The sequence below is a fragment of the Molothrus ater genome, chromosome 3 (genome assembly GCF_012460135.2).
Source record: "Molothrus ater isolate BHLD 08-10-18 breed brown headed cowbird chromosome 3, BPBGC_Mater_1.1, whole genome shotgun sequence".
In the NCBI taxonomy this organism is placed as follows: Eukaryota; Metazoa; Chordata; class Aves; order Passeriformes; family Icteridae; genus Molothrus; species Molothrus ater.
The window spans coordinates 98,618,246-98,643,850 of NC_050480.2; the positions used below are offsets into that span (position 1 = coordinate 98,618,246).

A 25,605-nucleotide genomic window follows, 5' to 3' on the forward strand; every position below is an offset into this window, starting at 1 on the left:
GAAAGGCCTTGACTGTGTGCAAACACTGTGTGACACCAACTAAAACATCTCTATATTACCAACACTGTTCTCAGTAGGAGTCCGAAACACAGACCCACAGTTGCTACTGTAACTCTATTCCAGTGAAAACCACAAATGTAAATCTTTCCTACTTTTATTAAGCTGGTAAGAACTATTTTCAGCACATGGGGAAGCTTATCCTAAAAGAAATAAGGCAGTTCATCTGTAAAAATAATTTAAAGGCGTAAACTATTCTTATGTGAGACCTCTAAAAGCAAAGCATATACTCTCAAAACTGCACTTTATCTCTAATGCAATCAGGGTACATTGATTTTCCAGCCTGCCATTCATTTCTGGAAGCATCTTGATTGTGTTAAGAGTCTTCCTCACACTTGTTAGGATCTGAGAATGCCTCTATTTTACAGGAGTGTCTCAGAGAGGACAATATCTCCTAAATATTCCCAGAAGAAGTTGAGATGAGACTGTAAAAGACAGGTCCACTATTGGTACATCCCTTCTTTCTGTTTTTATTCCTCAGATCAGTGATAAGGGCACTCTTCTGGTTTATCAGATTCTTGACTTCAGTTCTATCCTTAGCTTGGTGGAATTATAAACACCTTCCAGAAGTGCTGTAAGAACTCCCCAAAGCAGTCTGTTTGTCTGTTCTGTTCTGCATGTAATAAGCATTGACTGGGTTGAACGGATAAAGGAAAAGTGTTCACATATGGTTCCCCATCCCTTGGGCTAGAATATTTACCTGAGTACAGATTTGTATTTTTCCACTGTGTTAATTGTTTTTTAAGTATGTGTCTTGAAGCATTTAAGGATTTTTTCTTGTCAATGCAGGGTACTACCCATCTGGAGAATATTCATTGTGAGCAAAGAACAAAGTTTGGCTAATATAGCCCCAAAAATTACAATGCAGAAGTCTTGCCTGAATGAATTATTGCTTAGGAAATCAACTGCATATTCAGGATCTAGAGGTGCTCCTCCTTAATCCCTCACAGACACATAGGTCTGTGAGGTATATAGGTAGATCATAGGTATATAGGTATCTATAGGTAGATCATGCATTTTGGAGTCTAAATTATAGATGGCATCAATGAGGTGATGAACTGCTTGAACTTAGATAAAATCTTTGGTAAACAGTAGTGACTCCATTCTGGAATTGTGATTTTTGAGATAGCTGTCATAGCATCTCTGTTACAGGAACTCAATTTATCCAGCCATTTAGGACTGGAACAGAATGCTTATATTCTAATTTTACAGAGCCTTTTCAGAAGGAAAAGTGCAGTGTCATATTAAAAAAACAAAATAACATTTTTCTTCTGCTGAAAGAATCTTCAAAGAGAGAATGGACATATTTATTTCCTTTCAAAACCACCAGTTCCAAGAAACAAAAGAAGTTGCAGAAATCAACAAAAAGATGCAGTGCTTAGGCCTCTCAAGTGCTCTTTTTCCAAACAGCAGCTAAGATGAAACTGGTAAGAGGTTTTCCAACTGTGATTATTGACTAAATGTAAAAGATAAAGCTGAAGTTCACACAAATTTGAGATTTGTTTTAACTTCAGAAAGAGTAAGATTTGCACACTGCTCCACTCAGTGCTCAGTAGTTTGACTTCTTAGCTTTTTTTTTTTGAGTTAATGTTTGGATCATTGGCACACATAATCTTTTATGCTTAAGTAAAGATCAGTGTGAAGAACTGAAAGATTTAATGCTCCCTTATTTCTTCAAGCAAGCCAAGTAAAAACATGACTGAATTTGGTACAGAAATTCAGTTCTTCAGTTTTAGCAAAACCATTGTTTTAACAATTGTCCTAAATGTAGGGACTAAGGGTGTTTTGCAAGTATCATCTAAGGAACACTCACTTCAATGTCTTGCTTAGAAAGTTTTTTTTTCTATTAAAATTTCAACATATTGTTGCTATAATAACTTATTTATCCATTGGAAAGTTCATGGAATCTATATACTTTGGAGGAAACAACAGGAGTATGGTTCAGTACATGTATTTCCTTTTCCTCTGTCTGCTTTCATCTGTCTGTAACTGACATTTCTTCCCATATCTAGCCCCACTATGTATCTTGAAGTTTAAATTTTTCCTTCATATTTGTAAAAAGAGCTTTCATCAGCGTCATTATATCTGTTAATTTCATTCTCACATCCTTGACTGCATTGTATATTAAATATATTTTTTGCATTGCTAAGAGTTTGCACCATTAAATGAGATTCTGTGTGTGCAAAAGCAGTTGCAAATAATGATGTTATTCTAGTTGTGAATTTTTAATGGAAAGCTGCAACAACATTATCACTGAGTTCTGCTACCAAATGTTGTGGCTTGTAGGAGGAGGAAGCTGGGCTCACATTCTGGAACAGACACCAAAAATTTAATTTTTTAAGAGATATGCCTGAGCATATATCATCTCTATTCAGAAAACTGACCCCCAGCACTTCCAACTAAAACAAAAATTGTCATGAGTGAGGAAATCAGATTCACATATAAACTGCAGAGTATAAACAATCCATATCTGGTAAGCTCTTGAATTGTTTTCCCAATTACTGTGTTGAGTGATGTAAATGGTGTCTCCAGGAGGGTAAGTGCACAGATACACTGCTCTGTGGATTCATTGAAATCAGTGAGATGCCATTTAAAGTACTCTGCTTGACATGGTTGTGAACAGTGAAATAAACAGCCTGTAAAAGGCTTTATTAATTCCTGCCAAATTACATTCAAGGTACTAGGTATTTATTCTTGTTTAAACCAACATTTCCATGAAGTGCAGTTGTTTTCAGTTTCATAAACTTTGAAATTATACCATGCATGCCGATGCTCTTGAAAAATCCTTCTTTTGGCTCCAAATTCTAAAATGTTCACTTAAAATAATATTCTGTCACAACCTAAGAAAAATGGCAGATGTACACTGAAGAAAACTGCAAAAAGCAGTTGCTTCCCAGCACAAACTACTTTATTGACAAGATAAAAATACAAAATGCCTTATCCCACTCATATCAGATAAGGCTAAATCCATTACTCCAGTAATAAAATGTTAAGTGCATAAGTAACAGAAGATATAGGCAGTGGAGATGTTATCATATCATGGGGACTCCCGTGCCATTGCTTGTCTCATCAACCTGCTTCATGGGAAATGTCAGAGTGCTTCTGTAGACACATCTGCCATCAGCCTGATAATGAATTGCTTGGGGGAAAAGTCTCCTCTCTTTGCAGGTCTCAGTTTGAAGTCCATTATATAAAAAGACCCGGGGAAAAAAAAAGAAAAAAAAAAAGCTCTCTTAAATTTAGGTGGAATTTCTTGCATTTCAGTTTGTGTCCATTGCTGTGTGCCTTGGCCACCAGCAAGAAGCATCTGCTTCCATTCTTTCCCCTTCCCTTCTCCCTCAGGTACTTTTACAAATCGACCAGAATCCCCAGAGCCTTCCTTTCTTCAGGCTGAACAATTCTCCTGGCCCTGGTGCAGGGGCTAAACTGGCAGCACACAGCTCAGCCCTGTTGAGTCTGAGCCCCTCACTGCCAGGTCAGCGCAGAGCAGGGCATCCCAGAGGTTTTGTTAGCTTTTGAGGCTGCAGTGCCTCTAACTTCACACACTGATAGTTTCAGGCTCTTACTGGATAAAGGCGAGTGTATGGGAGAGGAAAGCGCAGCTGGTCTGGGTATGTGTGCTTTCAGTTTAATAACATAATGTTGAACATGACCTCTAAGTACTATATTCCTGCCATTCAGTTCATCATACATCTCATGAGTGGCAACAATGTAATATAAAATAAACAAGACTTTAAATTGCGCTAATGTCTATGTTTAGACAAGCATTTCAAGTTTACATTCACTCAGCTATGAAGCACAAGCTTGCAGGCCTTTAAAATACAGCCTTCTGAGGTCATTGTAAGATTAAAAACAATGTGTTGTGTTGATGCTTGCAGCAAGTTAGAAGGTCTTCATGTGCATTATTGACCTGAGAAGCAGTGACAGGCTGGGAAATTGAAAAGAATAAAAACAAATATAAAATTGTGGCCTTGTTGCAGAGTAACAGTGAATCAAGTTTTGCTTGATATATTTTTGTTACACTTTGTCAAAACTTTCAACACCTCAATTACTATTTTACTTTAAATGCTTCCCAGCTCTTTATTCAAATAGTGTTTTAGTTAAAATTCATTGAGCCGAGGTCATTGCTTATTCACAGCAGCAGCCTGAACGGCTTGTGAGCACAGCTGCAGATGTTTGCCCCACTAACCAGCCCCAGCAAACCCTTCCCTGCTTTTGTGGTAAGGCAGGGAACTGCGGGGTGCCTGGAAGCAGTGCTGGCACCAACACAGTCAGGCACCATCTAGAAGCAAAACATCCAGAACAACACTGCAAAGGCTGACATCCTGTGAAAAATTAGCAAATGAACCGGGGAGAAATCAGCCTACCAAGTAGCTTTCCTTTCTCCTCTGCAGATTAGAATGTCAACCAAAAAATGGAGCAAGGCTGCATTACTTGTGCTCATAAAATTTCATTTAAAGCGCACTGCTGTGATTCTGTTTTAGAAAAAAATAGTAGCTTCCCATCAGAAAGGGGATGTGAAACTTCCACAGCTGGAAATCAGTGCTTTCAGCAGAGACAAGAATGCACCTGCCAGTCAGACAGCTCTCCCTCTTGTTCAGCATTTTACCCCTGACAGTAGCTGTGACCAGGTTAGGAGGAGTAAATTTTGTAGTGGTCAAATAGGATTATCTGTCATTAGAAAAATGGTCTCTCTAATAGCTAGTAGTAAGAGCTTAGTTTATACTGTGTTAATTCCCCAGGTTTTATGTAGTTTTTGTGGACTATTTTTTTTCAGCAGTAACGGAAAAATCAACAAATACCAGTAACTGCTCCCAATAAATTTATCCTGTAAATGTCTAAATCTTTATGTAAACCTGCTATTAGTTCAGAGTTTCTACAACATTTAGGTTATGCTTGGGGACAAAATCAAGATTTTTGGTTTATTTACTTTTAATCAGAGATTGTAACCCTGCAGGTGACTAAGTATTTCTAATTTGCTGTGTTAGCAAATAGAAGATTTGTTGTGCTTGCTGATAGAAGATAACACCTGTTAATGCACCCTTAATGCTGCTCTGAATGGAATAGCCTACATGAAGCTCAACAGAGTCAATTCCCTTAGGAGAAAAGTATTGTTATAAATCCAGCAATTATGTTATTTTCATTGTATTTGTATAAATGGAAATGTTATTATACAATTCATCTAAATGGAAATAAACAGTAAGTCAATTAATTTCTAAAAGTTTCAAGCCTTTTATTAGCAAGTGCCCTGCATCAAAAATATTTTAAGGATTTATTTTTAGCCACCTTGATGCCTGCCATATTTTTGGATGCTTTTCTCTCATATAAAGTAGATAGCTGCCTTGAAATCCTCATTGCTAAGCACCACAGTGTGTGTATTTTGGCTATTCTGTGTTTTGGATGCATCCCTGCTTAAGTATCCCATTCTAATGTTTTCCTTGTTATTACGGCTCTGCACATCTTCTCTTTACTGTCATATAAGCCCTGCGTCCTTTTTGTTCATTCCCAGGCTCCACTCCTTTCTCTATTACTGTGCCTTTCTTTGGGTCCCCTTAGATATTTACTTTGCCCTGAATTATTTATCTCCTTCCTCTGTCCACCTCCTTTTCTTTTCCAGCTGCCTGTGGGCATGTATCCTATTTTTTTTGCCGTATTGATAATTTAGAGAAGCAGATTTTTAATAGCGACATTAACAGACAACTTACTTACCTGGGATGTGTTATGTTGGGCAGAGTTTTTTTCAGAATATTATGAAGTTTGTTGGTGCTTTCTAAAATATGTCTTAAAAAAAGTAAATTATTTAAAATCAGTTTTCATGTAAATGGGATATGTAAAAAATTTGAAAGCTAGACTTAAGAAAAAGCTAAACAGATACATGGAATGGTGAATGCATTGTCACACTGAATGCATCCCCACCTACCTATCTTGTTTCTGCAGTTGCAATCTACTGGTGTGTCATCACTTTCCAATGCTTCTTTTTAAGACATACTCACAACTCTAGAACATGGTGAAGCAAAATTTTTAGCTGATACAAGAGTAGGTGCCAAAGAGAAAAGAAAGAGCACAGCAGGAGCCAATATATGGGCTTCTTTCAAACAGAGTTGACAAACTGGTGATACTAAACCAAAAAAGTTGCTTTTTCTTTACCTTTCCCCTTTCTCCCCAATATTTCTGTGAATTATAAGACACTGTGTTTCTGTACTACAGCTTTTTCCCTTTCTGCTACGCATGCTTCATCTTCTTGTATGGAATCTCATATAACTGCATTATGAGTTTTGGTAACTTCAAGCAATGAGTTATTTAATAAGTGAAGCTAGTGTTTATTTTTTAACTGTTGTTGACATCCACCAAAAATGATTTTTGAGAGCCCATAAAACTGTGCTTCTTGCATGAAGGCTATTCCTTGCTCCCTGACAGGAAAAAAGTACCTTCACTGTGTTTTTGCTAGTTTTTTGGATGGGGACTAGATTTGGGAACTCCGTATGTATTCATATTTTCTTAAGTATAGTCTGAATTTCCATTTAAAAACAACAAATATAAATTGAAGCTCAAGTGCAGTAACAAAAATTAGATCTCACGGGTTTTTTTTTGTTTTGATGTGTTGTCTCTCTCCTTTCAGAATCTCTGTACCCACACCTCTATCAACAGCACTCCCTGTGGTTTCTTCTGATGCGCCTCACTTGCCTGACCCTGGTGTGGCCTCTCAGATTTCCCCTGCATTGCCATCTGTGTGCCAGGAAGGACTGTGCCATAATGGAGGGACTTGTCACCCTCTCTCTCTGCCTACTGGGGCCACCTCATTCCAGTGTGACTGCCCACTGCACTTCACTGGGCGATTCTGTGAAAAAGGTAACAGTGATTAATTTTGTCCCTGTTAGTTATGAAATGAAAGTCTTATTCTGCTTTGGATATGAAAAGGGGGAAGAGGTATTGATTGTCATATTTCTCTGCTTTCATCCCAGTTTCTTTTAGTTAACTGAGGAGCAAATTCATTGAGGTAACTAGAATAATACTTATTTGCAGTGTAAATTAGGTGATATGAGTCAGGCACACTCCTAAGGGTTGCAATTTGAGTTAATGAAAAAAACATAGCATTATTTGTGCAAAATTGTAGTGCACAGTTTTAATGTATGTTTTTCACTGTATTATTTCTGGGACAGAAGTAAGCTGTCTTCCTCAAAAGATTATGTTTTCCATTTCTACAGACTGGGTTTTTTCCATCAATGTGTAAGATCCTTTGTTGAAAAAGGCTTTTCTTTCTCTCTGTGACTCATTTATACTTATACTACTGTTGCTCATAGAGCACAGATCAATCAAATGAACATAATTGGAATTTGAATAAGAAAATAATTCTTTTAGTAATTTCGGTTTCCTTGTAAAATTAATCAAGGCTATAAGGCAAACTGATCAATATTTCTGTTTTGTAATTGTAATTGTTTTTCATTATTGCTTTTCAGAAGGTTCTTTTTTAAAGCACATTTCATAGCTGGCTTCAAAAACTGTTTTAGCTTTTATGGTACTGCGGTTTATGAAATGCAGTAGATAATTCTCATAAAGGGCATTACTGGTGTACAGGAAAAGAACTAAAAAAATGCCTAGAATATGGTTATATAACTGTATCATCCTCCTAATGAACTTCCCACAGTATGAAGTAAAAGCAACTAGAGTTAAGAATGCCTTTGCCAGACTGCTAGTGTATGTGAGCTAGCATCACATTGTATTACTGTCTAAAAATAGGTCATTGCACTCCCTATATGTGAAAGCAGTCACTGACTGTCAGCTCAAAAAAAAAAAATTGTCATGTTGCTAAGATATCAGAGACTATTTTACCATGTAGCCTTTTCAAGTTTATAATAGATCATATATTTGCAAATTTCCACTGTTAAAATTGAGTGCCATATTTTCTACATATTTAGTCTCTGGGTGTACTCTTTGCACTTGCTTACAATACATTGCAGATGTGGAAACTGCAACATGAAATAATGAAACTAAAAAAGGGTGTTCCATAAAACATGCAATAGTTAGTTAGTCCTTCAATGAAGTATTTTCAACATTTCAATAAAATTTTTTATTTATTCACATACATTTCATTTGCCAGATTTTCCTTCTGTGTTCCAAAGAATGCAATTGGCATCCTTTTTATCAGCATCATCTGTGCTGTTTTGGATGAGGGCACTTTCTGATTTTTTGCAAGGGTTATGCTAGGAGTAGGGAATGTTCAATTTAAGCAGGAGTTTGACTGACATCCTGTGATAATAGGCCATATCAGTATGTGTGCATAACCACTTTGTGGGACTCCACACCACTGGTTCCTTACACCACTGTCTGATTGCTGCTTTCTTCTGACCTTCCAGCTGATCTATCAGTCCCCAAGGGTCTTCTATTGATGCCTGGAGAGGCTGACCTAGAACAGAAGCTGGACAGAGTTAAAGAATAAAGTAGATATTTATTAAAAGCCCTTAAAGGATACACCTTGGGCAGCACAAGAGCCTGACCAGGGCTACACTCAAGATGGACCCAAAATGGTCACAAAATGGACAACCGGTCACGAGGTTTCACACTTTTATAAGTTTTGGTCCATTAGCATATTGGAGTTAATTGTCCAATTACAGCCTGAGGTTATGAAATGCCATCCTCTCGGTTTGCTCTCATCAATTCACCTTTATGCTTTTTGGGCCGGAGGCTGTAATGGCTGTCCTTGGTTCTCAGGCTGGAAAAGGATTGTTTTGTCTAACTACCCTGTGAAGAGAACTTGCTAACACTGTATATGAAATTCAGAGTTAACCATCAAGGCAGCACAGGATCTGAAAAATATGAAAGTTAAAACTTAAGGCATCACTATGGTTTCATGTTTTTGATGATAACTGACATGATCTGTGTTTGAATGATATTATCTGGACAGAGTACTTCCATGTGCCATAGACTTTAGGCATAGTATCTTCTGTTTCATTTATTGAAAAAAGTATTTTATGCTGCTCCTTCAAAAATACAGTGTTCATAGTAATTTTCTCCTTTGAAGCTTAGCCAGTGCAGGTCAGCAGAATTCATACATTGGAAAGAGTTGACTGCAAACTACACTTCTAAGAAAAGTTGTCTTCCAAGGAAGTTTATCTTAGTTGTGTAAATGAAGGGGGACTTCTCTCTTTCTTTCTGTGATTTTGTTTCAAAAATCATGTGTGAAAATATGACTGAATTATGACTACCCCAAGATCAAATTAAAAGCATAGGACTCTTGGACTTAGTTGCAGTTGTAATGGAATCTCTGATGGTTAGGACTGACTCTACATAAAGTACATCAGTAACCATTCCGTTCAATAAAACAGAATAGAAGCTTTAAAGAAACCCTGAAACAAGCAGCTCCTTTGGAGAACATAACCTCAGCTGTACAACCATATAATCCTTTTAATGGTCAAACACCCTGTTTCCACAATGTATCTATTTTTTTTCCTAAAAGTGGAAGAGATGCCTTTTGCTTTCCTGCACCTTACATGATGTTGAGATAATAACAGAGATTAATATTTCCACATAGGTTGTCTAATAATCCTAGCACTGGAAGAATAACTTTTTTTTTTTTTTTGTGTGGAGATGAATTAAGTTCTCTTTTCACAGAGCTCTGCTTTTACCCTCTAAAACCCCCTTTTCAATACAGGGAACAGCCTCCTCCTTTTTGCTAGTGCTGCTGGGTGAGCCTGGGCTGCTGTATCTGACATGTTCACTGGCTGGGAGCTCACTGGGGCAGCTGCATCCCAGAGCTCATGCTGTCACATTGCATCTTTAGAGAGATCAGAATTTGAGTTGATGGATGTGACTGTGGTCACAAGGGTTTTCAGGATGAAGAAGAGACGAGAATGTTGACTCCATGATCAGAAGGCTTGATTTATTATTTTATGATATAGGTTACATTAAGACTATACTAAAAAGCAATAGAAAGGAAAAGTTTCTTCAGATGCTAGCTAAGCTAAGAATAGAAAAGAATGAATAACAAAGATCTGTGTCTCAGACAGAGCAAGAGCCAGCTCTGCCATGAGTGGTCAAGAAATCCAAACACCCACAGGAGACCAATCACCTGTTGCATTCCACAGCAGCAGATAACCATTGTTTACTTTGGTTGCTGAACTGCAGCTTGTCACAAGGAAAAATCCTAAGAAAGGATTTTTCATGAAAGATGTCTGCGACATGTCACCTTTTTTTATTTAGTTAAATTAAAAGGAAAAAGTGTTTGTAATTTTCTCTGCTGTACTCATGCCGAAGAAAAAGACAAACACTTGACAGGTTATCTGTTGCCAATCAAACTCCACTCAAGTGCTCCTGTGGAATGCACTGGGAATTTCTTCACCTGTAGAACATAAAATTCTATCATATTACTAAAACAATTCTATAATATAAGAAAATGCAAAAACAATGCAAAGAAAATTCAAGTCCAAGCAGCTGAGTTTCAGGAAAAGTCCATGGCTTGAAGATGTTCCTCTTTGCCATATCTGAAAGTTTCTTTTGGTCCTGAAACAGGCTTGCTACAGAAAGGTCCATCAATATTTATCAAAAGTCCATTGACAGTCTTCAAACAATTTTGAGAAAATTAGAAAATTTCTGAAATGTCTTGCCACAGCCCTTCATTGAACAACTTGGGCTGAAGCCAATCCCTGGCTCCTCAATGCCTCTGAGCTGCTCTGCCAGCTCTTTCACCCTTTTTTATTCAATTTAAATTTTTTTTTTTTTTTTTTTTTTTTTTTTTTTTTTTTTTTTTTTTTTTTTTGTCTTGTCGGAAAGAGCAGCAGCAGCAGCAGAGGAGCCAGAGAGAGGCCCTTGGGGGCCCTGGCCCATGTGGAAGGATCAGGAACCCCAGACCTGGCCCACAGAAAGGTGGCCCAGGACCAGAAGGGGGAAGCAAAGCCCCCAAACCCAACAGGAGGCCGGGAGGTGGCCCTGGCCCAAGCAACCAAGGCAGACAGCCCAGGCCCAGCCCCCGAGGCAGGCTCTGCATTGGCACAGACCCGCACCCTGCTGCCAGTACAATGGCAGAAGGGGTGACCAAACGCTTCCTTTCCCCAAAATCACCGAGGCATGCCGGCAATGTGAAGACAGAAGCTGTCCCGAGAAACTTCGTCTCGGGTCTGGGGATGTCCTTTCCCCACAGCAGACAAGCGATGCTCGCTTCCTGCTGTGCCCTCTGCCTCTGCAATGCAAATGCACCAGGTGTTCCTCCCATCTGCCTCACGGCACCACCGCCACCCGCTCTGGGCTGGGGACCAGGGGCAGAACTTTCGGGACCCACCTTCCCCTCGCCGCTGGGGCGCGCGAGGGGCGGCAGAGAGATTCGCATCCCCCAGGGGGAAAACCCGGACCAAACACCCCCCAACCCGCCAAGAATGCTGATCTTGAAAACAGACAGCCGGGCTGCGCCCACAGCCAGCTGTCGGGCCATGCCTCCTCCACGGAAGGACAGGCTGACGCCCTCTTCCCCTGTCCCAGCTCCCCCCGTAGGGGCAGCCCCGGGACAACCCGAAAAACTCGGGGAGGAAGTCACGCTGGATGCAGGAGGTGCCTCTGCTGCTGCCGCCGGCTCCAAGGCAGCCTCTGACGCGGACATGGAGAACGGAGTCCCCGCAGGGGCAGGCAGCGGGGCCGCCTGGGGAGGCGGCGGGGGCGGCACGGGGTCGGCAGCTTCTTCTGCGCCGGACTCTGACATCGGCCGCGGAACCGCAGTCGCAGAAGGCGGCGGGACGGCCGGGGGGAGCGGTGGATCGCTGTTGCCCAGCAACATCGGCGCAGCCGCGGGAAGCGGTGTCTCTGAGATAGATGCAGGCAGGGAAGCCGGTGGAACCGCGGCTGGAGCGCCCACAGGCTCCCCCGGAGGGGCGGCCGCGGGACGGGCCGCGGGGGGAACCGCCCGCACCCGCGGCGCTGGCCGGGGCGGTGCCCGTGGCGCTGGCCGGGGCGGTGCCCGTGGCGCTGGCCGGGGCGGCGCCGCCCACTCCCATCCCCCCTGAGAGCAACCGGAGGGGGGAACAAACGGCTCCGTCTGAGCATGCTCCGAAGACGCAGTAAAAAAACTTCGGCTGCGGGCGAAACTTCGCCCCCCCACTGTGGTTCAGGGGGGCTGGAAAGCAGCAGAGCGTCCCCCTCCAAAGGGTCTTCCCCCGGAACTGGGGGGAACGGGGCTTGCCCCTTGCAGTTAGCAATCCAAGGAAAAACAGCTGCTCTCCGTTTCAAGACTAGAAAGAGCTTCAAAAAGGTTGGATAAATCAAGGGGCATCCGAACCCCCGGTATAAAAAGAATTGGAAAATGGAGCCCATACACTCCCAGACAAACACATCGAGGGCATATAGCACATCCGTAAAAAACCCAAAGAGCTTCGCCCATCGAAAGAACTCATAGAGATCTGCCTCCAACAGGAGAATTCTGTCCTCTTCACCCCATTTTTGCCAGAGGGCAATAAGTTTCTCCTCTGAAGGGGAGAATGGAACCTCATCCTCTAGGGGAGGAGTCCTCCAGATGAGCAGCCACAAACTGCGACTGACCTCATCTTCAGGAGGGGAAAAACCAACAGTACCTTGTGACAGTGTCCAGGACTCTCTGGCTATCTGCACGGTGCTGCTGAGCTTTCCGAACATCTTCCTGGAGGCTTTTCAGAAGGTTCTCTTTGTGGTCAGCCTTGCTGTGAACTCTGTCCAAATTCGGATCTTCAGTTCTTCAGCTCCTGGCTAGAATCCACTTCTGTGGTCACTTGTGAAGCAACCATCAATGCCATACATTCAGGGTTTACCCAGTGCAGCAATGCTCCTCTGGTGGTCTCACCAAGTGATGATTGTCCTCCTCAGTCGGGGGTCACCAATTGTGACTGTGGTCACAAGGGTTTTCAGGATGAAGAAGAGACGAGAATGTTGACTCCATGATCAGAAGGCTTGATTTATTATTTTATGATATAGGTTACATTAAGACTATACTAAAAAGCAATAGAAAGGAAAAGTTTCTTCAGATGCTAGCTAAGCTAAGAATAGAAAAGAATGAATAACAAAGATCTGTGTCTCAGACAGAGCAAGAGCCAGCTCTGCCATGAGTGGTCAAGAAATCCAAACACCCACAGGAGACCAATCACCTGTTGCATTCCACAGCAGCAGATAACCATTGTTTACTTTGGTTGCTGAACTGCAGCTTGTCACAAGGAAAAATCCTAAGAAAGGATTTTTCATGAAAGATGTCTGCGACAGATGGATCCTTTATTTAGTAGCTGAAAAGTAACTACAGCTTAGAGTGATCTTATTTAATCCTAAATTTTCAATGAGATTGATAATTTAGTCTAATGAAACCAGAATTCGACCAACTGAGCTATGATTATAAACTTTTGATATTCAGAGACCTGTTCATCAAGAAATCTAGAGAGAGCTCATAATTACAGGAGACAAGAGAATCAGCAATAATTTTATAATTATTTACCATAGACCTCCCAATGGAGAATTGTAAAAAAAGTAAAGTAAATTGTCATGTATGCAATACAGAAACTTTATGACAATCAAGGAATTTTTTCTCTTGACTCCTTAATGATTTCTGTTTATCTTAATGTGATCTGTTATAACATGCTATTATGTATACCTATACATTTCAGCAATATATTTTCATTAATCATCTTTGTGATCTGCCTTTTACATACCCTTAACAAAATTTCAGCAAGAAAACTCATCATACCCTTACCTTTATTAACAGTGTACATGGTTTTAAAGCCACAGGGTTTTACATACAAACCCTCCGTGGGTATCTTAGCTTCACTAGAATGGGTGAATTTGTTGACTAAATGGCTATGGTAGATACATTTCGTTGGTTGCTAACTATTTTTATTACAGTGTATAAGAACACCTTCTAGAGGGAGAGCAAGTGAATGTCATTATCAGTTATCTGTTTTAACTTAATGATTGTTATTAAATGCAATTTCTTGGCTTTATTCATTTGTTCCTTGACTAGTAAGCTCTAGCAGGTTGTTCTGCCTTTACAAAAAATACATTCAATTCATATTTTTCCCTATGGATATATTAGACCATAGCAGTTTATCTAGATACACTGTGTACTTACTGTAAGCAGATACCTCTGAATTATCTCTAAATGACAGTTTTGGAAAATGGAACTCTATCTCCATTTTTCTAATGAAATAGAAAAGTATACATACAAATCAGTGTATTTGCCAAATTCAATTTGAAGTTATCAACACTGGTTATATACCCAAGGCCAAAGTGAGGATCTAGTGTAGAGCATAGAAGGGCAAACATCTGAGGCCTCTGTTCCCTTTAATACTGCTTTCAGTATTTCTGCTTTTCTATTTTTTTAATTCCAAATTACCAAAGTTAATTGGAAATTAGAAGTTAGTACGAGATGAATTTTAGATCTTTATTAAAATGCGGCATAGAAAATATGTTTGTCACATAAACTTAATCAGTGGTGAGTGCTACATGACTGCTGTTATCCAATAGCAAGGGAGGATTTTATCGATGGGGTATGAAAGGTAGATAGTGTACTCTGCACTGCCCATTCTTCTTTTTCCTTTCTGTATAAATTAGCTTTTTTACTTTAACTTTAAATGTATCATTCTTTCTTTATTAGCTAAGCTGTGTTATCTGCTTCATTGTGTAATTCCCTCACGAGTAGAAAAAGCTGCTATGGCTCTGCTTTAGCATGAAAGCAGATGGTGGTGCATTACTGGAAAGTTCATAGCAATAGTTGGGAATATCACTGTCTTGCATGTGTGAAGATGGTATATCCTTGACTGTTAATTATAAGATTAACATTTTTAAGTCTCCAAAATTTTTAGTAATCCATGAAAGTTTTATAAATTGTTCAATAAAAAGTGTATTTAAATGTCATGTGTTAAAACCAGAAAATCTGTTGAATTTGATATGTTGCCTGTGTATATTTTGTACATTACTTAAAGGTCAACTCCTTGGGCAAAGCTGCAAAAATAGCAGTAAAATGGAAGGCTGTTGCAGGCACTTAGGTTGGAACAGTCACACTAAAGACTTTGCTGCATTTGTTCCCCAGCATACACTTGTTGAATTCCTGATTTGTTGAGAAATATTTGATAATATCACCCTGAACATTTGAAGTTTCTTTTACAGATGCTTTTCTAGATTTCGTTCCTAATTTAACATTCCTAGCTTGTGTCATTGACTACCATAATTCATCTCAGACAAGTATGGGGAGTTTTGTCTTTATGTCTTTGGCTTTAAAAAGAAATGTAGTTGGTCCAATTTCTTTGATTTCAGCCATATTTAGAACAATCTCATATCTCCAGTAGAACTATTTATCTCCTTAATAACATTTATACCGTATATTTATAATTTAAAACAAGTCTGTGACATTTTCCATCAAAAAGAAAAGTAAGCCAGTGAAAATTACATAAAAAGGTTGAGGAAAGACACTTGCACTTTCATCTCCACATTCAGGTTTCAGTTTGAGGCATCCAGAAAGAAAAAATGGGATGTGGTTACCCCAAAACCTCTGTTTTTCCAGGGATCAAGTGTTCTTTCATTCATTTTGTCCTCCTTCAAAATAATTCATACCTGGTAAGACTCTGTGAGCAGGAAAAAAATAATGTTTAGAGATTTCTATAAATTCCCAGACTCATTAATTTGATGTCATTAACCTCAGTTTATGTCTAGGCTTGTGAGATACCTATTGATATCCCACTATTGGTATTTGTGTATGTAAACCTTTCAAATGAATTCTCTAGTTTTTGGACTAGATTTAAAATAATGTAGTAAGATTTCCCTTCAGACTTTTTTTTTAGGAAGTGGGGTTGAAAATCAAGAACACAGTAGGTTCGTTAAGAAAAGTCAAGGATTTAGCCAGTAGTTAACTTTGTATGCTGGATTTTATACACTAGTTGAGATTATAGCAATTTTCATAGGAAATAGTTAGCCATTCCCACAGTCTGTTCCATTCAATATAGTTCAACAGAAAATTTATTTGGGTAGCAATGCAAAAAGGAATTATATAAATTAATTTTCTTCTCTGCACTTTCACTTGAGGATATAATTTTGCACTTTGATATCAGACAATGCAAACCTTGTGAAGAGTAACTTGTCAACACTTTATAATACCCTGTTTCTGTGATTTTAGTAATCATATTAGCTTCACAGTCACCTGGACTGAGCTTATGGCCCTTGCTTTTTTCCTTCCTAGTTCACAAAATTATGGAGACTTTTTCAAGGTATCTGAAATATCTTTAATCCAATGACATCTTGTTCTATCATTTTTATTTTTATGTGAGTTAATTTGGTGAAGTGTTTTTGAAATCAAAGATAAACAGGATTTTGACGGAAAAGAAACAGAGTTCACAAGGAAGAGGTGAAGGAATTTTAGACTAATCCTTCTTATGTCCTCTTGGACATTTTTGTAGAATTTTGTCACTTCAGAAACAAGTGTCAGTGTGAGCTTTCATACAACTTAATATTTCATTTTCATCTAATTTAGATATTATGTCCCAGATTCAGTGAAGCATGTAAGCTCTACATTTATTTAGTTTTAAGAGTGTAAGGAACTTCTGTGATTCATGGAATTTATGTTCAGGATGCAGGTATTCTACTATGTCAGACCCTGATTTAGGATCCCTCCATTCTGTTACTTGTTTGGTCATTCATATAAGCTTATTACTTAAAATCAACCTTCATCTCAAATCCCTCCAGAGAACTTAATGAATTTTCAAAGGGATGTGACAGTTTTCTATGATTGTTAAGACTAAATATGTGATTAAACCTTAATTATACCTAGGGGGAGGATGATCAGAAAGGGTTTTTTGAGATGTAGAAAGAGCTCTCCAAAGCACCAACAAAGTCTTAAAAACTGCTGTCCCAGTGTCTGTAAAGTTATTTATGATTGCAGCTGTCATATACCCACAACCAAGGAGCTCCACAACAGCTGTAGAGTCTACTGCTATAGCATATAATATAGAGTTCTGTGCTATACTGTAGAGCTATAGGGTTCCCTTATTTAGCAGAGATGTAATATATATTTCACAAGTCTGTTCTGTGAAATAGATTATGGAGCCTGTTGGGCATAAGTTGTTTTGAGAGATTATGATGAAAAAAGTTAATAATTATAGAAAATTCTTATAGAGTTGTCGCTTTGCTATTACATCCTCTATCTGTTATTGACATCCCTTCACAGTCAGTCATGAGCCATTTAAAATAAGAAGTATTGGGTTACATTTTGGTTTAAAGTTGCTTATTTTTATAGGTATTTTATTAAAAATGAAATAGCTGTAGCATTTTGCTATAAGGATTTGCTTTTCTGGAAAAAACAATCTATAAAAGCAGTAGAAAAATCTATGTCTCCTCATCACATAGACCAGACCTGTGAAATTTTACCATTTCTAGCATTTGGCTCTTGAATCACTGTTTCTTTAATGTGGGAGGATGAATGTTTTCTTGTCATAATAATTTTTATGAGAATTGTAACAATTTGATAGCAAACTCTATTCTGGGCAACAGATAGCAGAAAATGAAATAATGGTGAGTTTACAATTTGCAGGGAACAAGCTTTCTCCCCTTCATTTTCCACTTGAAAATGTCAATATAAAGTTGGTTGTTTTCTAATCTTGCTAGGTGTTAGGCTGCAATGTCCCAGTCCTTTGAGTAATTTTTCATTCAAAAGTAGTCATTGTCATGTAATTGACAAATACTTGCTTTTTTTCCTTGCTTTACTTCTCCATTTATGGCATTTTCTGGGAAAAACTTCTTTCAGTAACTCCTGAATTGAAGCCATTTGTTCTGTTGTGCTAACTTGCTGATAATCAAGTCATCTGCAAAAATCCTGTGTCTCCCCTGGCAGTTTGGCAATGCTTATTTTCTGAGCTTGACTCATTTGAGTTCTTCCCCAGGAGATACTGTGTAATAAAGCAGGTGAGGTATTAAATAATGTTTTTGAGCTTTATTATGTAAGAAAGAGACATAGAAGAGTGTGTGTGCTTCAACATCACAGTTAATTTAATAGTTAGTTAGAAATCATCTGTGGTACTGAGTTAGGATAACAGTATGCTTTACTACCTTGACATTTTGATTTCAAGAATGCTGTGATTGAAAACAGAGGGATTTTCATTCCTTCACACAGAGTGTAAGCTGTGGTTCTGCTCCCAGAGCACTCAGGAACTTTCAGTTAGCTGAGAGAATGGAGTGAACATCAGGATTCTCTAGGGACCTCAGTAAAGTGTCCTGCTCAGAACCATGTCACCTGGCCCATCCTTTCATGCCACCTCCCAAGGCCAGTAGCCACTTTGGAAGGATGCTGGCTACTTACATAATGTGACTAAAGAGAAAATGGCTTTGCTGTTTCCTGGCCTAAGCATAAATTTCTGACTCAAGCATGAAACCCCATATTATTTCTAAATAAGAGTGCCTGATATGTTCTTTTCATGCATCTGCATGGAACACTGCTGCCTGCATAAAATCTTAAACTGCTGATCTTTAAAGAGGAGGAAAATTTATAACATAGGTATTAGGAAGTTACCATTGTGAGGCTCCTCAAGCCTCCAACCTCCTTCTGAGGAAGCCACTTCTTATATGTAAAATAAAATCTTGGTTTTCTTTCTACCATTGTACTTTCTTTATATTTTTGTAATGACAGTTTGTGGTGATAAAATAGGCAAGTAATTATACAACAAAAACATGTTAGTGATTTAGCATTTTAGTTACCCAGGAAATCTAGGATTCAGAAGGTGAATTTCCTTGTAGCATGATATACTTGTATACTTAAATACTATGGATGTAAATCAGTTATGTTCAGAACATGGTTCAAAACTTGTCAGCATGTAGAGTCTCCCTGTGTTTTAGTGGAATTACGGAAAATAGTGAATACATCATCAAACAGAGCAAAGGATTGATACATTGCCCAAACAGATACTCTGTTAGATTCGTAGTTCAAACAATGACTTCCAGAAATGAAAAAATTTTCCTTTGTGACTTGTATTTCTCTGTATTAAGAATTTTCTTATATAAATAGATTTTTTAGCCCTATACAAGACAAAAATAAAACTACAGTATTATAAGTAAATAGTAAAAGACACTTGTATATAGAATACTATAGAAAATACGCAAACATGAAAAAATAAACTCAAGAAAAGAAAAAGACAAGGGCCCTATTAGCTTCTACCAACCAAAATGGAAAACTACAGAATCATCTGACAGCCAAAGCTGTTTTCCATCATGTGGCATTATTCTTAATATTATCTTATGGAAATTGTAAATTAATGGCTTTTTCTTTTTTCTCATATGTACAGTAGGCTTCAGCAACTGGTGAATGTCAGCAAAATAAAGAGCAAAACTCAATCAAATATTTATATGAGTAAAATGTGTACAGCCACAAGCTTTTTAAGTCCCTTTTAGAGTTTGACAGTAGAAGCCCAGACCCTGTTGTACACCCATGTCTTCACGTGCATTTTCTTGCATGAAAGGGAGAATGCTACTGAGTTTTGGGTTTTATGCGTCACAGTTGCAAAATTTAAAAGTTTTATCTCTGTAGGTTATTCTGAGGTATAAATTATGGAGTTGTTGTTGTAATAGGAAAAAAAACACGTAAGATGGGAGTGTTCTTACTAAATATATATGTACTTCATCAAATCTCTTGCTAAAAGCATTGTAGAATCACTACACAGCCTTCTCTGTTTAGAGATTCTTATACAGGAGTTTTACAGAAACTCCTATTAAATTAATTCTTCCCTTGATATAAAAGCATCTTAACCACTCATAAAAAATATTAATATAGAGGAAAGGTGCAGAAAATCAAGAATTTCCATGCATTAAAAAATAGAGTATGAAGGTACCTTTCATTCTTTGTTCTTTGAGATCCAGCAGACTGCATAACTTTCCTCCTTTAAAGTTGAATTCAGAGAGACTCAAGAGCAGAATTGAGAATATGAAATTAATTTCTGGATGATCAGAACCAGTCTTCCATTTTTTGATATTTCTGGAGACCAACCGGAGTGCCATTGAGAATAAGAGAAAGAATGTCAGCCTGGATTTAAAGCCTGAACATTCCCATGAATAATCCAGCCACTGATGCGTGTGGGTCTAAAATTTATCCAGAGATGCTGGGAGGCAAAAGATTTAAAAGAAACACTAACAATAAATTTTATCAGAACTGAACATTTTGATCCAAAATATTGGCTCAAAATGTGTCTGTTTTAAGGGGTATCCTGGGGTTTTGTTTGTTTGTTTGTTTTGCTTTGTTTAGGATTTTAGATCTGTTAAAAAGGTTATTAAGCCTTTGGTCCCAGTTAGATATGCTAAAATGTTGATAACATTTAAGAAAATGAGAGGGGAACAGGATAAAGGAATTACTACTGTGCACTTAACAGCAGGCAGGAGAGATTTGTGAGGTTGTGTGATAGGGCAGCTGAACAATGAAAATATTTTTTAAATACAAATCTAGAAAAGGAAAATAAAATGAGCAGTTATAAAGAAAAGTAGTCATTGGCATTGTACTTAATCCAGCTGAAGTTCTCTTAAAAGGATAAAGAAAAAATTCTTGGTCACAGGAATGCTAATAAAAGCTCAGAACTCTCTGAGGAAGAAAATTACTGTTTTATATTTGCCTTTTCCACAAACTCTTTCAGCTTGCAGTGTTAATCATCCTGTCTCAGAGCAGGGAATGCCTGCCACTTTGTAGTTGCTGAAAGGAGATTTCAAATGGAGCTTTACCAACCCCTGCACCTGTTTGCATTTTCTGTTGCCTGTGAAAAATACACCACATGTTTGCTGTGTTTCCAGATCCACAACATTCTTCATTCTTTCTTCTGGCTCCAGTGGCAGAACTTTGAAATCCTACTGCTTTGTTACAGTTTCAGAAGCAGTAGATTAATACTTTCCTATTATATTGCTGTAGCTTATTTTTCACATGAACAACTTGCCAAAAACATGCAGGACTCTGTGAGTAGTGATGAAGCTTACTTGTAATAATCAATAAGGCCTAGTCACTCTCCATGACATTAAGGTTTTTATAAGTTCTGGCAATATCTTCATTTATCTATGCCAAGATTTTTTGCTCATAGCATGGCTATTTTAATTTTCTGCTCTAAAGGGTGCTCCCCTAACAAAAAGTGTCTTTCCCTTAAATATTTGATTCATGAGTCTTTTAGAAAGTAATAATCAATATCTGTCTACTAAAAACAAAAAGTGAAGGAGAAAAATGCCAAAAGCATCTATAAGAGTACTGGGAAATGTCATTAAAAGTAGATTCTTTTTTGAAACCAGAAATGTTTCTTACTGACCCTGACCAATGCTGTTTCTTCTTTTCTTCCTTACTGTTATGTTGCAGAACACATAATACTATTTGATATCCTTTTTTATTTTCTGGCTTTGTTCTTCCAAATAGCAATAAACTATTTATATGCTATTGTGTATATTTATAGAAAACACAAGAATTTCTATATTTCAACTTCATTACTGTTTTGTATCTTTTCCTGCCACCATTTTTTGTTTGTTTATTCTCCCTCATTTTTGTTGTAGCTTTTACAGACTTTTTGACTTGCCAACCTCCCCAGGGCAGTGTGAGCAGAAATAAAAGAAGCTGACTCAGCATCTCCTTTTTTTTCGAGCCCCAGTATAAAGAAAGGGACATTTTTATCGTCTTCTATTTGACCATTTCTTTGTCACAGAGTTATAGAACCTTTAGGGCTTGAAGGAACCTCTGGAGATCATCCAGTCCAACCTTCCTGCCAAAGCAAGGTCACCTAGAGCAGGGAACACAGAAACATGCTCAGGTGGGTTTTGAATGTTGCCAGAGAGGGAGATTACATGACCTCCCTGGACAGCCTGTTCCAGTACTCTGCCACTCTCAGTGTAAAGTTCTTCCTCATGTTCAGATGAAACGTCCTGTGTTTTAGTTTATGATCATTTCTTTTCATCCTATCCCTGGGCACCACCATAAAGAGCCTGGCACCATCCTGCTGACACCTGCATTTGAGATATTTATATGTGCTTATGGGATCCCCTCTCAGTCTTTTCTCCTCTGGACTAAACAGGCCCAGCTCTTGAAATCTCTCTTCATAAGAGAGATGCTTCAGACCCCAAATCATCTCTGTGACCTCTGCTGGACCCTTTCCAGTAGCTCCTGGTCTTTCTTGTACTGAGAAGCCCAGAAGCAGACACAGTAGTCCAGGTACTAAAGCTGAGTCACTCTTTTGTGATTCTTCCATTCAGGTAGAAGTCTCCTTCCTGGTGTGTGGCCACTGTTACAAACTTGAATCACTCTTTTTCTAATCAGCTACATGGAAAACATTTCTGATTTCCAGTCCAGACCAGTTTAAGTAACTAGTAAAAAATAAAGTTAATTTTAGAGATGCAGCAAAGCATACATGAGCAGGTCATGTACCAGCTGCCACACTGCTTTCAGAGCCAGTCTGGGCCATGCAGCACCCACCTAGAGCAGCATTTCTCTGAACTAACCTGCTCATTTTGCATGAGTCAGCAGGAGATGCATTCTGTGATAAGGGTGTTCACCGTGGTTGTGGCTACAGGTGTTTGTAGTGGTCCCTGTGGTGGGGAGGGCAGGTCAGTAGAATTGTTGTGTACCCCATTTAGCAGGGAATGTAGGTGAGACTAGAAGTGAAAGTGAGATTCTTTGCTACTGATGTGTTACTGAATGCTTAGTGGATAAAATGCTTTTACTTTAAATACTCCTTCAATATTCTTCTTGGTTTTGTGTGCTATTGACACTTTTTTTTCTCTGTGATTATCTATAATTGATAATGAAAGTAACTTTGAAAATGAGTAGTTTGTTTAGTACTTACTAAACAAAACCTGAATTCAGGTAACTCTTAGTAGTATTTCTTGGTACAAATCTGGGTGCAATTTCAGAACTAGTAATATTTAGTCAAAGTCCTACTCAGACTTTTTTCTTAAAAGTCTTTTTATGTTTCCCTATCATCATCACTGAATGAAGACTGAACTATGGAGTTTCTTTCTTTATTTGTGGAAAGAATGAATGGGTTTGGACAACATGTGTAGAAAAAAAACTGGGTTTTTTTTTGGAAAAAGTGAGTTTTCCAGTTAACACTTCACTATGTAGTGTTGTGAGATCCTATTTACTTCGTTTTCTAATCCTGGGATTTCTGGATCATGCAAAGCATTGGCTTATAAAAGCCAATATACTATCATAGCAAGCAAGGGGTTCAATTTAATTAGCAGCCATTGTGATCTTCAAATTTTCTTTTTTTTAATGGGAAAAATTGTGCAGGGGAAGGAAAAAATTCCATGAAAATTTGGGATTGAAATTTTGTTGACAGCTACATCACCTAAAGAGACAATGCTAGGAAATAGTTGGAGAATTTGAATAAAAAGCTGAATATGGTCACTGCTTTCACATTATTTCAGGAAGTATATCCAAATACTTGTGTTACAATTTGACACTAGCAATTCCTGTGCTTTATTCATTCTCTCTTTGAGCATAAAACCTATGGCCGGTACTTTTTGTTGTTCTGATGGTTCCATAAGCCATTCTCTGGAAATCTGCAGGAGCTTGTTGCTTATTTTCCTTGTTTTTGTGACCACTCAACCATCACACTTATGATACAGCAGAGAATAGAATCCACCACCCAACTTAACTTGATGCTCTCTGTACATGTCTCATCAGAGCTACAATAAGGATAAAGGAAAGGGGGAAAGGATTTAAGAAGGAAGAGTACGTATATTCTGAGATGAACTGAATCACTCAGAGACCACAAAAATAGTTTTCTTTGGCTATACATAGTGGATTATAAAGCTGAATCAAAGGTAGCAAAGAAAAATACCCTCATGAAATTGGATTATATGAGAAAGAGTTTGCTTTGAAAGAGATAAATGTTGGAGATAGATGATGTCCTGTAGCACTGCAGAATTAGCTTCCTGAAGCAAACTGTTCAATTGTTTGATATTAATAGTAGAAGAGGTACTTGCAGTGACAATGTTCAGTGTAAGGGAAGAAATAACAAAGCCAAATATTCTGAAAGAAAGGCAAAATGAACTGTCACAAATCAAAGAATGCCACTGTTTCTCAGTCAACAGAGTGTATTTGAGGAAAGAAAGAAAAACCAGATAAAGAAGTGAAAAGAGCATCCTTGCCTCTATCTCCAAGTAAACCTAAAGTAATTTCATAGGGCAAAAACCTATCCGTGGGAGCAGTTTAGGCAGACTATGTCAGGACATTAGAAGCAGCTCAATGCATGCTCTGTCATAACTGATTTTCCAGTTGTGGATGTATTTTATTTTCTATTGTAGTCTGAAAAATACAGTGCATGACACAGAAATTTTTCTTTTAAATAGCATAGGAGACTAAAAATCAAGTTCACCTGTATTCTTGAATTAGCCTCAGACTCATTCTAAGACCTTGGAATTCTGTTCCCTCACTGCAATTCTTCCTGCATTTTCTTCTGTAGTTTTGTTTGGTTGGTTTTTTGGGGGGTTTTTTGTGGGATCATGATGATGTGATTCTGCTTGTTAATTAATAATTCACTTGTCCATTCTTTATCTAGATGGATTTTCAAATTTCTAGGGTTGTCTCAAGGAGGTCCTTATTTACATCCTTTCCTTTGAAAGCTAATACAATATCATAAAGAGCAGGAAGCTCAATGACTTAACAGGTGCTGTAATCTGTCAAATAAAACATACTTGACACCAAACACATTTCACAAAGGTTAATTCTAAACCATTTTTTTTCTGCAAATAATTAGCAGATCACCCAGAGGGAGTCAGTGTTCTTGTAGTCCAAACCAACTCTCCGTGACCATCAGCACAGACACACTCATTCTGACAGTGCCTGTCAATAGAAACATTAGATTGTGGATACAGGTACTTCTGATCAACAGTTTTAAATCCACTGCCCAGTACCTAAGACCAGCCAAAGAGGATCTGATTCATTATGTAGTTTCACAGAACACAAGCTTTTAGTTTTGTTTCTCTGGAATTCTCTGGAGCAGTCACATGTATGTCATCAGTGACTTTTTTTCCTTCTTTGTTTTCCCAGAAGAAAATTTCTTTCCTCAAGAATTTTAAAATTTAATGTACTAATGGGAAAAAGTAACTTTAGGATTCATTTGCACTGAACAGTTTTTAAATATAAATCTTCCTTTATTATCACTCTCCATATATCTCATGTATCCATAATTCATTCTTGGCAACAAATCCTTTTTGTTATTAATAGAAAATATGCCTGTCTAGTAATTACATAAATTCACTTTCTTTCAGTTTCAATGGAATCAATTGCACAAATAATTTTTTAAACCTTTATCTTAGTGCATCCTTCCTTGGTGATTGGCTTACACAAGACAGATCATCTTACAAGTTGGATACACAGCATATATTCAACATGTTAAGAAACCTATAGAACCTGATATGTAATTTCTCTGGAGAGAAATCTAAATTCAGAGTTTATCTGGTTTGGTACAGATTTCAGATTCTTACAAAGAAAGAAAATCCCGATCTCCTACTATAAGTGCTATTTAACTTGCTAAAATATATGTCTGGTTTATGATACTTTTAAAACTTTACTTATAATAACTTTTTCATATCATATTCCAGATTATGTTTCCTCAT

At 38.1% G+C, this 25,605-nt stretch overlaps 1 protein-coding gene across 1 annotated transcript in view; it reads left to right on the forward strand.

Moving 5' to 3' along the window:
* EYS (eyes shut homolog) overlaps positions 1-25,605 on the forward strand; it is a 797,164-nt gene that overhangs the window by 549,819 nt on the left and 221,740 nt on the right. Inside the window, exon 36 of the mRNA XM_054514337.1 lies at positions 6,677-6,906. Within this exon, the coding sequence (XP_054370312.1) occupies positions 6,677-6,906 (230 nt within the window). The remainder of the gene's footprint in view (positions 1-6,676; positions 6,907-25,605) is intronic.